At 37.7% G+C, this 17443-nt stretch overlaps 1 protein-coding gene across 1 annotated transcript in view; it reads left to right on the top strand.

The window, feature by feature from the left end:
• Positions 1-17443, top strand: part of CRYBG3 (crystallin beta-gamma domain containing 3) — a 114402-nt gene that overhangs the window by 49214 nt on the left and 47745 nt on the right. Inside the window, exons 8-12 of the mRNA XM_079704941.1 lie at positions 4289-4425; positions 5700-5814; positions 6964-6999; positions 9154-9287; positions 12760-12886. Of these exons, the coding sequence (XP_079561067.1) occupies positions 4289-4425; positions 5700-5814; positions 6964-6999; positions 9154-9287; positions 12760-12886 (549 nt within the window). The remainder of the gene's footprint in view (positions 1-4288; positions 4426-5699; positions 5815-6963; positions 7000-9153; positions 9288-12759; positions 12887-17443) is intronic.

Raw genomic sequence — 17443 nt, 5'->3', positions numbered from 1 at the left:
TCATATTATCATAAAGGGGTGTCTGCATGAATTCATACCTTCTGCAAAACTGTTAAACAAACCTGTGTCTAACAAATGTTTGTGTCTTCTTTTGGACCCAATACTGTGATAGGCACTGGGAATAGAAATACAAGTGATGTACAGTCTTTTACTTCAGATTGCTCAGAGTCTAGGTCAGAGACAGCTGAATCACATGACCATATGATGTGAGAAGTACTATGCAGGGCCCTACAAGTGCTTGAAGAAGAGGTACCTCACCCGGAGGAGGTGGTATCTGATTGGCATCTTGACCGAGTGAACAGGAGTTAGGCAGCACGGGAGATGTGAGGGAGTCCCTAGCAGAGCCACATGTGTCAGATACTGAGGTGAATGTTGGTGGCTTGCTGGTACTTCAGGGAGATTGATGGCTACAACATAGAGGGCAGTGTTCGTTTTCATTGAAAAATTTAATCGCAAGCAGTTCAGCTCAGCAAGCAGCATTTGAGTGCTCACATAATTAGCTAACTCACGAGAAATTCCTTGAAACAGATCATTAGTTTGTAGGTGGAATCTTCTAAGATTTAAATAATGTGTGGTTTTGTGCCTGCCTTGTGAATGTCAGGCACTGTGCCAGGCCTAGTGGGGGGAAAAAAAAAGATGAATAAAGTATTGTAAGCAGCAACCTCCACCCAGAATCAAACAACAATAAAATCAAACAGAAATTCAATCTGTTGAGCCTGGGTATATAAATGGGTATTTGCACTTCCGCCATTTGCTTCGAATATATTATAAGGAAGAATAAGTCATACTTGCATTTTTTTCTTCTTCCACTGTTTGTTTGTGGAGTCATTTTTTAAATTGCAGTGTTAGTGCCCGCTTGTCTTGGACATGCTAGCAACTTTTAGTGAGGAAGGAAAATAAAACTATTGAGCATTGAATGGAAAAAGCATTAGCATTGTTCTAAATATTTTACAAAGCAAGAATCAGGCATCAAACTGCTTCCTTTCTCCCACCTTGTCAAAATTCTGCCTATCGATAGCTTCATTTTCCTGGCAGCCATTCCAAATTCACCTAGGCCTACACCAGCTTTATCTTGTTTCATCATCTTTTAGTGGCTCTAATCTGAGTAGTCAAACTTTTAATGTTCTTTAAAGAAAATACTTTCACGATGTCTTTCTTTTGCCGTGAATAGATCGAGCAAGTAACAGAAGATACCATCAGTCATCAGCAGCTGTAGATCCTGCTCAAGGGTCATCTTTGCCTCCAGTGGAAATAACTGGAGGTGGGGTAGCAGTGCAGTGAGTCTTGACTCAAGTGCTTTCTCTTCTCAAATAGAAAAAAGGAATATTGCGCATTACTCTGTTTATTATGCATTTAATATCTATTTTCAAAGAATGACGTTTCCTTCTTTCAGAAGTTACTTAGGTTGTGCCCTCATTAATGAGCTGAGAAGAGAGAGAGATCTGTTGTTAGATCAGGGACTGAAGGTATTTCATGTAAGGTGGAGGCAGGTTTTTCTTACTGTTTTTGTAATTCATTCCCACCCTGTTTCTCTCCTATAGCTTTGTCTCCATACTAGTTGTTTTAATAGTCTAAGCTTGTAGATTTCACCAAGATATTATAAAGTATATCATGACTAGAAAAGTCTGGGAGGAAGCCATATAAATTCTACTAAGAGTAAACTGCTTATTGTTGCTAGGTTACTATAAGGCGCCCTTCAGTTGCTAGTGTTTACTGCCTTTGTCAAGAATTATACAAATCTTGCAAAAGACATTACTTCTGTGAATAGCCACCATGGAGAAAATAGAACTTATCAGTGAAATCTTTTTCAGTCAACTAGAGAAAAAAATTTGTCCTCTAGTAAAGATAGTTGAGAACATAAGCATTCTTATTTTTATTTTCAATTTTTTAGCCATCATTATGCTTTTTTCCATTATCTGTTTCCTTCTGTGTTGTGGTAGACTCATGCCTCTTAGCTTTTTCCCTTTTAAAATACACCACCCAAACATTGTTTGTATAACACAATGCAGAGGAAACTTATTTGTGTGAGACACTTAGTTATGTATTCTGTTACTGTACCTCAGATCCCTGGGGGAACATTAGTATGGCAGCATTTTAAATAATGTTACTAGAGCTCTATTTTTAATAGCAAACAAAAGAGTCTTGAAGATTGACAGGTGACTTCTGGAGATTTCTGGCTATTTTTTAAATGAAACTTTAGAAGGAAATACACCTTTTATACTTTAAAGGATATTTTAGGTTATACCTTTTTACCATATTGCATTTTAGAACTAACTTTCTGAAAACAAGATGTATCAATTTGCTTGCTTTTACATATTAATAAGAATGATTAATAATGATTAATAGGAGAACTCAGTTTGAAGAAAGATTAAAAAATCAGAAAATTGCAGTTTTAAAATTGCAAAGCAGATTATAAAAAAATATAATTGTTTAGTCTAATAAATGTCACCTCTAATTGTTATTGCATTTACCTGTTTCATTAAAGCACAATCATTTGAATTTCACAGTGTCTTAGATAAGAATTATGCTACTGAAACTTGAGTTATGTAATTAAACACTCATGATTACTGAGATAGATTGTGTGTTCAGACAGAAGCACATCTGTAGTTTTAGAGAAGAGAAAAATAATTGTGGTTTTGATTCTTTAAGAAATGATCAGGTATTTTTTTAATTAATTAATTTTGGGGGGGTCTCTCCCATTCTTTTTTTTAAATTTTTTAATTATTTTTTTAACATCTTTATTGGAGTATAATTGCTTTCCAATGGTGTGTTAGTTTCTGCAGTATAGCAAAGTGAATCAGCTATACATATACATACATCCCCATATCTCCTCCCTCCTGCGTCTCCCTCCCACCCTCCCTATCCCACCCCTCTAGGTGGTCACAAAGCACCGAGCTCATCTCCCTGTGCTATGCGGCTGCTTCCCACTAGCTATCTATTTTACATTTGGTAGTATATATAAGTCCATGCCACTCTCTCACTTCGTCCCAGCTCTTTTTTGAGTTAGGACTTGACTACCGAAAACAAACTTATGGTTTGCAAAGGGGAAACGTGGCTGGGAAGGATAAATTAGGAGCTTGGGATTATCATACATACTACTGTATATAAAATAGATAACCAACAGGGACCTACTGTGTAGCAAAAGGAACTCCACTCAGTGTTCTGTAATAACCTATATGGGAAAAGAATCTGAAAAAGAATGAATATATATATATATATATATATATATACACACACATATATATATGTATAACAATCACTATGCTATACACCTTAAACTAACACAAGATTGTAAATCAACTATATTCCGATAAAATTTAAGAAAAGATTTTCGTAAGTAATAATACAGAAAATTTTGTCTTTAGTTACAATAAGGGAAACATTTACAAAGCTTAGAGAGGCCAGAAGCAGAGGTAATATGGCTACCAGTATGACTGAAGAGTTTTGGGGGGTTAGTATAGCTCACTGGGTTGTTGCCATATTATAGAAAGGAAAACAGAAATATAAATTTGAAATGCTTGGGTCTTGAGCCACGGAGTATGATGAGGGAAGTGGTGTTCTCACAAGCCCAGCTGTATAAAGAGTAAGCTTACTATAAAGAGTAAGCTTACTCGACTGGTGGTCTAGGCCCATAATCAAAGTCTTGGCCTTGATGAAGAACCTTGACAGTGGAAATTTTAAAGGAAAGTTTGACAGGACATGGTGACTGTGGATGTGTGACGGAGTATAGGTTCAAATTTCATAATGCCTTTCTTCTTCAAACCAACTTGTACTAAAGAAAATAAATACCACAAGTAGGAAAACATTTCCTTTACCCTCACCTCTAATTCCTATTTCTTTTGTCAATGTAAATTGGATAACATGCTGAGAGAACAGTGCCTCTCTGTTATTTATTTTTTATGTTCCCCATGAGATCAGCTTTTATTTAACTCCCTTCCTCCCTATGGCTTTGTTATGCTTCTAAGAAGGAAGGCTTACAGACTCTTGGCACTCAGATAGTTTGGTAAATCTGAACCTTGGTTAATGGAGCAAGACTTTTAAAAACAAAGCAGAGAGAATTGGAGTAACACTTTTGCAATCAATAATATTTATAATTTTCATGTTATCAACGTAACTCCTTAGAAAAATTTATTTTAACAGACTGGTAAGGAGAAACAGTACTTCCTTTAGGCTGTTTTTGGATAGAAATTCAACTGAACAATGAGAATAATTGTAACTGCATGTCCAGGGTGTTGAGAATACTGGAGTGTGTGTCTCTAGATATTTCAAAGCCAATTTTTTTTTTCAGGATTGCAGCATTCCAGAGATAGAACTTTGCGCACAGTCTGACCCAGCGTGTTGTCCCATCTACCTACAGTGCGCAGTCCCCAATTTGGAAGAGCTGAATATCCCCAAATCTGTGTCTTTTACTGTGAAGTCAGGAGTGTATGTATCTGTTTCTCTTTATTACAGTGATTGCTGGTTACCAAAGTTAACTTTTTATTTGTTTCAATTGGTGACATACACATTTCTGAAGTTTTAGTTAATTTTACTGTTTATACTTCCGGATACCCAAGGAAGACTTTTGCAGGGATTAAAACAGATTCTGTCTTTTTTCAGATCCAATTAAGTCTTTGATATATGACTCACAGGAGCAGATACAGATTCTCAGACGTAGTTCTTGATAGATGCATCCATTGTCTTTTCATCCACCAGACTGTGGGACTGAGAAATAAATACATGTCCCTGGCCTAAAATTCTGGAGCCTGAGCTGTTTGTAGAGTGTCTCAGTGCTGAAAGTTATTGAGGGCCTTCGTAGGACCAGGGACATGGCACCTTTTTATTACTCCTCTATTCCTGGAAGACAGGTAGAGCTGCTGTCATGTCATAAATGAGGAAATTAAGTGGCTTGTCCCAGGCTACCAGTTGGTAAGCATTAGATTTGATACTAGGCCTTTCTGATTCCAAAGGTATCTTCAGGACTGTGGATCTAAATTCAATCTTAATTCAGGCCCAGATTGGCTTAAATCATAAGTTTGTGATGTCTGGTTCAACATGGATCCTTCTCTCTTTCAGCATTTTCGTCTGCTCTGGAGATGGTTAGTGTCGAATTTTGGGGGTCACTGTTGGACATCTTTCTTCATCTCTAATCTACCCCCAAGTGTAGATTAGAACTGTTGGGCAGACCCAGTAATTGACATGATCCTGAGAAATGTCTGTAATTATCAAGTTTAGCTGGTTGCTAAATGGGTCTTTTAGGAATCTTATTTCAAATACTGTTCCTGAGGCAGCCCAAGAACTGATATTGATTCTAAAACTGTGGGTCAAAGGTATAAAATGCTTAGTGGAATCCCTACGTCTTATTGTCCTAGTTTAAAAAAGAATGGAATATAGTGGAATGGTTTTTATTTTTCAGTTACATCCTAATTGAATTAAAGGTTTCACACCTTTTAAATATTGGAAAATTCTAAGGAAAGCAATGCCAGTGCTTGGAAAACATATAGTAAACTTAGGATAGTATCTGAATGTAAGTACTTAACAACTTGTTAACTCATTGTTATATGCTGTCTGGCAATGTCACTTTGAATGTGTTTTACTAGTGTAATTCTGTGACAGAGGTTTCTTTTACTTTTTGTAGCTTTTTTTTAACTTTCAACTCTTACAGAACCAGATTAAGGTATTCCTATTATACTTTAACCAACCATTCATTTCTTACTTAGTTGGCTTGCCTACCCGGATATTAATTTCAAGGGGCAAGCTACAGTTTTGGAGGAAGACCATGGACTCTCTGAGATTTCTGCAGCAGAAATGAAATCATTGCATCCACTTCAAATGGTAAGCAGATTTAAAAAGAAGCATTTTCCCAAGTATCCATGAATTCAAAATTAAGATAGCTCTGATGTTTGGTCATGCATCTCGGTCTTGAGAAATGTATACTGAATGGGCAAACTATTCATACATTGTTTTTCTGTTTCTTTCAGTGTGTGTGAAAATATTTTAATGTTTTCTAGAAGACAGCTGTCTGAATTTACTTTGTGCTAAATTTATCACAATACAAGCAGTTTCCTTTTAGTAGTATTCTGTGAAAATTTTGCATACTTTAAAAGTTCTGAATTTGTTTTTTTGATGCTTATTAGAAAATTGCTTGTTGTAAATTATACTCTTCCATTGCAGTAATGAATGATAAGTTCAGCATTAATAATAAATGGGCAGTTCTGTCAATGGTTGCCTTCTTAAAAGTAATAAATGCCTGCATTAGTGATTTATTTTGTTGAAAACATTTTTACTTGAGGGGCAAACTTCAATTAAATGGTACTATGTGATAAACCATTATGGTTGTGCTATGCCTTTAAAAAAAACAACAACAGGAAAAACTGAGAAATTTTAAGGAATATCACAGTGTGGAGTAGCATTGGAAACGAGGAAATTATAAACTAGAGCTTTTGTGAGGAGTGGGTTACCTTTTATGCTCTACACCCATGTGGTCACAAAGATAGTAAGTGTGATACGAAGTGTTGATAGAACTTGGAAGAGGAAGTGCTCTCTCTAATGTAGAAAGCCCAAGCAATTGTAGAGAAGAAATTTAGTATTAAGTGGTTTAGAAATCTACTCTGCCAGATGAAAGTTTTAAATCTACTAACAACTCCACTGTTCTGAGACACTCTGCTGTGGGGTTAAATCTTTAATTGGTCACATGTACTTAAGCACTAAAGTTTGGTTTCCTTCCTTGTAGTGGTTATACTCTGGAGAGTATCTTTTAAGATTTCTTACCCCATCTACACTGTTGTAGAGTAGTCTGACTTGATTTTGACCACTGTAGAATTCTCTACTTAAATTTTAAAATTTTAAAATACACAACTTAAATTTGACTGGTATGTAATCTTCACTAATCAGATTTTTATATAACCTACATACATCACTTAGTTACTTTTGAGTATTTTAAATATGTATATGTCTAATATTAAAATTTCTTGTCATCTTAAGGGTGGACTGAAAGTGGAAATGCCTATGAACTTAAAGGTGAGTCTTAAACACACTTTGGTAGCAGGCTAAAAAGTTTGAGTATTCATCTTTAAGTATTTTGGACTATTAAAATAAAAAAATGATTACCTGAATGTATGCTAATAATAGCTAGCTAATGCATATTGGGGTGGTGGGAAGTGACTGCACACAGTGGTTGCTGAGAGCCCAGGCTTGAATGAGGAGAGGGCTCAGTATGCAAAGGTGGAGGTCTGTTCTGACAACCTAGTCAGACCCAATAAGTACCTCCTAACAGGGTGGAAAGATGATAGGTTTGATATTTGTTTTGTGGAGTGGTTGAGGTGATAGCTAGACATTCAAGTGCAAATACCTGGCAGGCATTTGGGCGTGATGCTGAGGATGGAGATCAAGGATGATGGGAGGAGGTGTAGGCAGCTCCTATCCGGTGATATCAGTTTGAAAGTATGAGTATCTGAAGGGAACGGTAGAGGCAATGAAACCTGGGGTAGTAGTAATGCCAGGATTAAGTACCTTTTGGGCAAGGAAAAGAAATGGAATTATAAGATTATGGTAAAGAGAGATAGGAAGAAAACCTCTGTTTACTTAAGTTACAGCGTTTCCAGAGACAGGCAGCGAGACAGGGATTCATCCTCCTCTCCTCCAAAACAAGGAACAACGCCTCCAGCTTTCTCATTTCTGGGCTTTCTAATTTGTGGAATTGACTACCGTTCTCTCAATCACATAGATGGAGTTTTTTAAAACTTAGTATCTGACTGTCTCTAATACACCTTGGCTGTATGTTGGAATCATACATATGTGAGTTTTAAAAAAGTACTTATGCCTGGGTTCCACTGGAAGAGATACGTTTTTGGTCTGGGGTGTGGTTAAAATTTTTCAAACCTTCTTAGGTGATTCTAACACGCAACCAAGGTTTTGAACCAGTGACCTAATAGATGCAGAATTAGTTGTGACACAGTTGTGACACTCCCTGAGTGATGTCTCAGTCTCCTTGTCTGCTGAATGAGAATTTCAGGTGCGACAGGCTGGGAGTCTGACAGGTTGTAGAGGTGTGTGAAAGGAATGGCTATCCTAGATAGTCACAATTTTCAAGTTGTTAGGTGTTGGCTTATGACTTACTCATCAAAAAATTATTGCTTCTTACTTAGTTTGAATGTGTTCAGCATATGTAGCATGTATTAAACCCAAATAATACTTCATCACTTCCAATAAACACTCTGAAAAGTTAATACGTAGAAGACAGCAGGAGCAGTACTACATATTTTTTTCAGTCTGTGTAATGTTCTCAGTTTTGTTTTGTTTTTTTTAATAAAGAAGCTATAACTTGGTTCAGTGTGTCTAAGCATGGGTCTTATTTGCCAACTGTACACAACTTATGCCATTAGCCATAAATAGGACCAAATGATAAGAGTGTGAATAGATGAGCGCTGTTATCACTTTCCTGTACTAAGGGCAGCTTGTGTTTGGGAAGTTAAGAGCATCAGGATGGTAGAGGAGAAGTACTTGTACCAATCCAAGTTTGAAGTAAATGAAATACTAGAAATCTGTTTCCTACTACATTCCCTCCTCCCCCGTTTGAACCAAATATCCAATAAAAATACCAAAATTCTTTCAATCATTTCAAACTTTTAGGAAGTTTTGTATTTAAATTCAGGAATTTGCATATCTAATTCTTCTCAGTGATTAGTAGTGACCATACAAGCAGTGCTCCAAGAAACAGCATGTTTTCTCAAACCAGTAGATAATTTGTCATTATGCCCTGGAACCCCTAGAGAGTTTTTATTTCTTATAGAGGAAGTTAAATAAATGTAAGGCAGGTCTGTATCAAATTTTGAACAGAGAGAAAAACGTAGAAAGATAATTCAAGAACCAGTTATAAGACAGTTTACTCCACGAGATGGTCCTAGGATTTGGGTAACTAGAACAATGTAATCATACTTGAGTATAGTGATACGAGAGAAACATATAATCAAGATGTTTTAGCTTTATGATGATAAAGACTCACATATTCCTTGTGAATGTCAGACAGTGTGCTATATTTTGAGTATGTATTAATGAAGAAGATGGACAGTGGCCCTTAATTCAGGTTGTGGCTTTTAGTGTCACTTAAGTAAATCAGTATGTATCTATTCTAAAATATGAGCATGCTAAGTAATTTTCTTTCATATTTTTCAGGTTATTATTTATGAAAAACCTCACTTCCATGGACAGGCCAAAGAGTTTAGTGAACATGTGGATTCTGTCCCTAATTTTTTAAAAAATGATGTAGACTTTCATGGAATTGGATCAATTCGTGTCATCGGTGGAGTGTGAGTGTTATATTTTCAATATGTGATTCAGTTGTCGATTTTTGAAGATCGGCACAAAAAATGTGCTAAGCAGAGCAAAAACAACCTACCTTAGTCTAAAAATATACACCCCTTCTGAAATGTGGGAAATAAAAAATATTAGTTACTGACAGCTTCCTGTGAACTCTTGTTAGTATTAGAGATTTTGAGATGGATTAAATGAAGAAAACAGTTTCTAAAACTTAGAACACTTAGTATTTCTAAACACAATATAGAAGATAAGAATTGCAAGATAAAATTATTTTTTGACAGATTGTGCACATGAATGAGAGCCCCAATTTTTACCCCCTATTCTACCTTAGTTGACTTTCTGTGCTGAGGATCTTGGCAGTGAGTCCCCCCTCATTGAAGAAGTAGCCTGGATTGTGTGTTTACAAAGTCAAGGATTCTTGACACTGGTTATCCCCTGGCCCTGCATTGTTTTAAGAAAGCTCCCTAAGAACTTCTAAGTACAAATCCAAGTGTAACCATCATGCTACTATCCCAGTCTCAGTCGGCAGTTACTGGGGCAAGAACCCCAGACAATCTATGACTGCACCTGTGATGTGCCTTTGTATTTGTATCCTGGCAGGTAAAACCATAGAGAAGAAGCCTTCCTCATAGCGTATTTGCCATTGTCAACTCAGTGCTAGAATTCCTTCAGACACATTGTGTTAGTCTCTCTGTTGATAGGTTGGATTGTTTGGAATGATGGTTTATTTTAATTTAAACATCCATATCTCTTATTATTTGCAGTAATAACATCATATAACTTGTTAATGCTATTGTAGCAAAAGATGCTACTCAAATATTTTATTCATAGAAGTTAAATAACTTGTTTAAGATCAGTCAAGGGTCTACATTTAGAGACTTAACCTTTGCAATTTCTGACAATAAATCAAGCAATGGCCACACCAGCCAAAATGGAAATATAAGAAAGTATGCAATGCCTTAGATATGTAGGTCATGTCCATAATTGGTCTTGTTACTGACCAGGGTTCTTGGCCTCTTTAATCAATAGGAGGCTGACAAGAAATTCAGGCAAGGCTTCATTGGGGCCCCTGCTGTAGCAGTGGGGGAGAGAGAACAAACAACAGATTCCCTTTCTTGCTCACTCCCTGAGCGGGTGGTGAGCTTTTTCCTTATATGGGGTGAGGGTAAGGGTGTGTCCAGGGATTGAGCCCGAGGGGTGGCTTAGGTAGTTTGCCCACCCCTTAGGTGGTGTTGTGTGCAGCAGGCATGGGCAGTGCCCTGCCTTTGCTCCCCAGCCCCCTGCCTTTGCTCCAGGCACTTCAAAAGTGGCAGTTGTGTTTTTTGGTCTCATTGTATCTTTTGTTCAGAATTTGCCCCAACTGTACATGTACTCAGTTATTTTTAGTCCCATATAGTTTCTTTTTTGTTGCTCCAGGAGAGGTTTGTTCAGGTGCAAGCATTGCAGCACTGCAGCAAAGGGTCCCAGGTTCCAGCCTGTCTCAGTCTGACATATTAGTAATCATCTAATTCCTTATCTTTGAATTTAAAAAATTTACTAGAGGCTTAAAAAACACATCTCTTTTAGGTAAACAAATTTTTATTGTGTTGTATTTAGTTACAACGTTCTCTGATCTGTGGACACACATACTTCTTGTTAATCCTGCTATAAAATATTTTTTGCCTTTTCTTTCCTTTAGGATCTGAATGGTTTTATCATTAACTATATAGTGATTTGCATTGTTATTTTCTAAGTGTATTTGCAGTTATTTTATAAAAATCTCAAAATATTATGGCTGGTAAAACAGTATACACACTTTCATTTTTTATGTGACACCTGCAGGAGAAAAATGTGATGTCCTAATTTAAAGGTGAACAGCTGACTTCGTTATTTTTTCACAATTTCTACTAATTTTTGTTTCGTTTTACTGCTTCTCTATTTCATTATTTTCACTTTTAACTTTTGAACTTTATCTGTAAGTAATAGGAACTCTTCCTCACCTCTGTCTTGTCTCAAGGAGTCTAGGGAAAGTGAGGTTGATGTGTCTTAATTTTTCTCAGATAACATCTATTTTTAAATATCCCAGATAGATATATAAATTGAATACTAATCAAAACTTAATCTATTGAGAAAAGCTGGGCAGAAGATTTTTGAACTGTCATTATGTAATAATTGCTGATCTGTCCTTTAATATTAGATCTTCTATATCTTATATTATTTTTCCCATTCAGGTGTATTAAAAGCATGTTTCAAATAGCCACATTTATATAAACTTAGAATTTGAAAGTTCTCGTGTGAAATTTATTTTCACATAATAGTTTAAGAATAAAATAATGTTAGTTTCTTTATATATTACAAATTAATGAAGATGTATAAAATGTTTTTTCCACCTCATGTGGACCCTTACCCTGCCATATACACTAAGGAAATTGGAGACAGGTTCATGATTACTGAATGGCTACTGTTATTTTTGTACCCTATGAAAACGGTTCTTTGGAATATTTTTTGTATCTTCCCAAAATAATCGTAGTCAGCCCTACCTGGCTTCATTTTGTCAAGCTCCAGAATTCAGAGGTCCCCAACCCAGGAGCCCAAAATAGTCACCCTTGAAAATCTGCCCCATTGAAGGGGGTCCCACTCTAGTTACACAGTGCCGGCTGAAGGCAGATTTAAGCAGGTCAACATGTGTTTTGAACCTTCTATGCCCACATTACGTTAGCTACTGTGGATTGCTCCAAATAAAGGTAAGTTTCCTGGAGGACTCATGACTAACGGTGTTTATCAGTGTTCTGTACTGATAATTTTAGAAGTCAAGAAACCTGTGTCCCTGGAAAGACTGCCACAGTGCTTCCAGTTTCCATTATCACCACTGATAAACTAGTGGGAGCAACATTTCCTACCCATACATATTTACAGAAGTCTTTGTATATATTTAGGCCACGAGGGCTAATACCAGCCCAGTCGCATTTCCCAGTTCTTGCTTGCTAAACCCACCTGTAATGTGTTTCAGATCTGAAGCTGGTGACAGGTTCCTTTGCCTTAAACCCTAAATAAATATTTAATATGGTGATCATTCTGTGGTTCCAGCAGGGCTTAATCAGAAAAATAAGACTGATTATCTTTAAATCTCAGTGTGGGCTTGCACCGTTTCTCATTGGCTATTTGTGCTTTCCATTATTTTTTACTCGGCAAACTATTCTCCGACCACCTTGAGATGTGGTATCGGGTCATGCCACAAACATTGAATGAGAGTTCCTCTGTTGCAGTTCTACAACAGTTAACCTTTTGTTGGGAGAAGCCTCCAAACTATAAAAACTATTGATCCATACACCATTTGTTTGTCTTTGTAAATGGTAGCAAAATAAATGTGTTGCTTTTTAAAATATGGTGATGTGCAACTAGGTGCTTTATTATGATTTTCTCTCTTGCTCTCTTGACTGCAGTTTTGTTAATGACTCAGTTGGATATCCTCTGTATTTCTAGGTGGGTTGCCTATGAAAAAGAACATTTTAAAGGCCAGCAATTCTTGCTTGAAGAAGGAGATTTTGAAGACAGTAGTGCCTGTGGGGCATTAAGTGGTTCCATCTTGTCTTTCCGGTACTTACAAGCTGTGAGTTAACCTCCTTGTTCTTAATTTTCTATTTTTTTTTTTTTTTAGCTTTCCATGAAAACTGGATATGACCTCTGGTAGAACATAAGATTATAAAATGTTTCTAATACCTGAGAGCATTAAACTGAACGGCTTATGTGACTTGCATGCCTTTCTTAACTGCCATGATTAATATAGAATATTTATGTTTAGCTTTCATCCATTGATTCCATAATCATTTTTGACCACCTGCTTTGTTAGATGTATTGTGTCAGGTGCTGGAGATATGGTGGCCAGAGACTCAGTCCCTGCCTTCGCAGAGCAGGCAGTGATAGGGTAGATAGCACCTATATAAATGTTTGATATTGTTTGACTGTAACTGGATTAAGCACAAAGTACTCAGGATACCCAGAGAAAGGTCACGTACTTCCCCTTGGAAGTAGAGAGGAAAAGAGGGCAGCTGAGTTGAAATTTCAAGTTTGAGAGTTAGCCAAGTGAAGAAATTTGGGGACAAGGTGAAGAGGAAAGACAGGTGTTTTAGCAAGAGGTTAACATATAAAAAGGCAAGGATGTAAGCCAGTGGTTCTCAGCTGGGGGTGATTTTACCTAGGGGGTATTTGGCAGTGTCTGGAGACATCTTGGACTGTTATGACTTTGGGGCGGGGGTGGTATGGCATGCTACTGACATCTAGCTGGTGGAGGCCAGGGAGGCTGCTAAACCCCTGCAATTCACTGAACAGCCCCCCACAACCACGAATCATCGGCCTAAAATGCTAATAGTGCTGAGGTTGAGAAACCCTCATGTCAGTGAACCTGGTGTGTTTTGGAAATGCAGCAAAATCAGGATATTAGGCAGAACTTTGGGAAGATGAATCCAGAGCCAGATAACGAAGGGCCTTATATGCCATGTTGAGGAGCTCACACTTTTTTTCTTGACCTTCTTGGCATGAGGTGCAGAAGGTAAGTAAGCCTGGAGGCAGGAGGTCTAGAATGCTCCAGGACTCCAGGCAGAAGCTTATGTTAGAGAGTTCTGCAGGATATCAGGGCTTATCAAATGTTGCTCATTTTTCTGACCAGCCCTGGAGACTTTTTTGGTGTGTGTTCAGAGAGGCATGTTTTCTCCTAATTGAGGAATTATACCACTGCAGTGTATTTCCAAAATAATCTTTACCCATATAAACTCTAAACTATCTGTCATGGCCTCCAAAGCCTCCTTTAGAAGGAATTGATAATGAAGTGAAGGGTGATTATTGGGTCCACGTGGGCTTTGCATGAGCACAGGGGTTATGTGCTCTGTTCCTTAAGTTTCTGTCTGCCGGGGGCCACCAACACCACTGTTGCAAACCCTCACCTGGTCGGGCATGAGGAGCCTGAATGGGAGAGAAAGAAGCACAGGGAACAGGAGAGCTTTTTTTTTTTTCCCATGAGTGATCCTTGTTAGTAAGAAAGTGAGTTGGAAACCGGTTCTACCGAAAAGAAATGTAGCACAGTCCACTGAAGATTGGGCACTGAGTTTGCATGAGCAATGGATAGATAGCTTTTGAGGTATTTAGTTCAAATTCTAATGTACAAGGGCCACAGGTTTTCTCTACATAGCTACTCCTTACTTGAGCACTAAAAGGCAAGCCAGACAAAACACGATACAGCCTTTTTTTTCTTTTAGGTCATTGTGACCACATGTGTCGAGGAAGCTAAGGGTTGTGATTCAAAGCATCTTCCACCTAGTATTGAGTAATTTTTAAAATTTTCCCTCCTGATTTAAAAAAAAGAGTTGGGTGGAAGTGTTGCTCCTAGAAATGTTCAGTAGTGAATATGATGGTATCTTCCAAAGATGACTGTGACTAAAACAAGCAAAACAAAAACCAAAACCCCAAGATTTCACTAGTTGAACTCTCCCAATAGTAGAAAAGGTAAAAATAAAAAATACTGTGTAACTGTGTAGCTAAAAATTTAGGAGATATTTGATATAGACAGTCTATGATAAAATACATTGGAAAAATTAGCAGAGATTGGCATGTCAATTACCTCTGCAAACAAAAGTTTTGGGTATTTACAAAAATGATGACACCGTTTTTGTACAAATAAGTAAGACTTTCCCTCAAAGAAAATCTTTTTAAATTAGATTCTTTAAAAATTAGGACTATGGGGCTTCCCTGGTGGGGCAGTGGTTAAGAATCCGCCTGCCAATGCAGGGGACACGGGTTCAAGCCCTGGTCGGGGAAGATCCCACAGACCGCAGAGCAACTAAGCCCATGCGCCACAACTATTGAAGCCCACGCCCCTAGAGCCCATGCTCTGCAGCAAGAGAAGCCACTGCAGTGAGAAGTCCATGCACCACGACGAAGAGTAGCCCCCGCTCGCGGCAACTAGAGAAAGCCCACGCGCAGCAACGAGGGCCCAACACAGCCAAAAAAAAAAAAAAATTAGGACTAGTTTACCTTGTAAAGATGTTAGCATAATCCTCATTATAATAATCCTAACATTTTCAGGTACTTATTAATGGCTTTACATGCATACTTGCACTTAATCTTCACAAAAATGAAGAGATAGAGACTCACGATTCCCATATTATAGATACAGAAACTGAGGATCTAAGATGTTCGGTACTGTGCCTGAGTGTAGAGCTGTGATTTGAGGGGCAAGTCTGTCTTACTCTAGAGCCCATGTCATATTACCCATTTTCCTTTGTTACAGAATGATTAGAGTAAAAAATTTAAGCACTTCAAGAGTGGAAAGCTGGAATCTCATTCAGCCAAAGGATTATTAGCATTTCGTTTATAGCTATAAATATATAGTTACTCCGCAGACTAATACACATGTATAATAAATAATTATTTACATACTTTTCAGATTATTTATAATTTAAATGTATGTTCATGAAAATGTTTTCAGATGAAATATTTTATACTCTCCAGGTATAACATATAACTGGGGAGGAGTTCTTTTTTAAAAACCACTTTATTGAGTTATGATTGACATGTAAAAAGCTGTACATATTTTTTGTAGACAACTGAGGAGTTTGGGAATAAGTATACACCCATGAAACCATCACCACCATCAAGGCCATAGACATATCCATCTCCTCTCAGAGTTTCCTCATGCCCTCTTTATAATTATTATTAATTTTTTGTGCTATAAGACACAACATAAGATCTACCCTCTTTGGAAATTTTAAGTATATGACACAGTATTGTTAGAAATAGGATTTAAAGCTCTTGGGGTTGTCACCTATGTCAACCTGTGTGATTAGCAGGCAGAGATGATGTGAGACATCTTTTCCCCATGTAGACTCTCAGAGGTCTCTAACCCGGGAAGAGTGAAGCACTGCATTTACAATCTAAGCTGAGGGCTTCCCTGGTGGCAGAGTGGTTGAGAGTCCGCCTGCCGATGCAGGGGACACGGGTTCGTGCCCCGGTCTGGGAGGATCGCACATGCCGCGGAGCGGCTGGGCCCGTGAGCCATGGCCGCTGAGCCTGCGCGTCTGGAGCCTGTGCTCCACAACGGGGGAGGCCACAACAGTGAGAGGCCCACGTGCCGCAAAAAAAAAAAAAAAAAAAAGAAAAAGAAAAAAGAAAAAAAAAGATCTAAGCTGAAATAATAGAAAATAGAGGACAGATAGAAAAGTTGCATAACACAATGCAGTCTTCTAACGTCCTGGCTGTAGTGTGTGGAACACTCTGAATCTGCGAAGGTCAGATCCTGGATATGTTCCTCAGGGATAATGTGATCTGTGTCATGGATTGCTTTGGAGAGGACAACCAGAAATGTGTTTCTAATTCCAAATGAGTTAGGCAGATATATTGACTTGGAGTTGATTATTTTCTAAAGTGAAAAGGACCAGAAGGAATATAGCAGTATTTAGACTCCAGGGATTAAAGAAGGAATTTTTATTCCTTGGCTTCCTCTATAAAACTTTCTTGGGATGCTTGTTTTTCCTCAGTTTCATACTAGCCTAACTTCTGGATTTGCTTTTGTTATGATTTTCAGACTTGGGGCCTCTTTTCAGATCTCTGAAACCAGGTGGTATGCAGCAGACACTGTTATGTCTCCTTAATTAATGGATACACCAGATCTCAGCTGGTGTCTCGTATTACACTGCCCACCCCTGGGGTTGTAGCGTAAGAGTTCCAGGGCCCAATGAGCTGAGGGATTTTATGAAATTTAAGAATAATCAAATTACTGATCCTTAAGACTTATTTTTGGTCCTGAAGCAACAGTTCGTTAGCTTGCTCTAATTGTGGGGAGTACTGTACCTGAGACCATATTAGACTACCCAGAGTTTTCATTGGATTTAAGTGCTTTAAAAATACAAAACGGAGTACAGATTTGAGGTCGTTCCATTATTATTCATCCTTCTGGAGCAACAGAGCTCCACTTAAATCTGTGTGACTTTCAAAGTTATTTGATAAATTTAAGTATTATGTAATTGTGCTTATAGTCAGAATGATAATAACCTAGTAACCTCACAGGACTTGTGTCCTGTTGCAGTCACCTCATGAGCAAGGCAGTTAGAAGTTTTGGTTTTTGTTTCTGTGTTTTCTTGCATATTTCATCCCATACTTTGTACATCTGACCCTT

This window comes from Hyperoodon ampullatus, assembly GCF_949752795.1.
Source record: "Hyperoodon ampullatus genome assembly, chromosome: 5".
NCBI classification, from domain to species: Eukaryota; Metazoa; Chordata; class Mammalia; order Artiodactyla; family Ziphiidae; genus Hyperoodon; species Hyperoodon ampullatus.
Note: the sequence above shows the minus strand (reverse complement) of the source record. Positions and strands in the feature narration are given on the sequence as shown.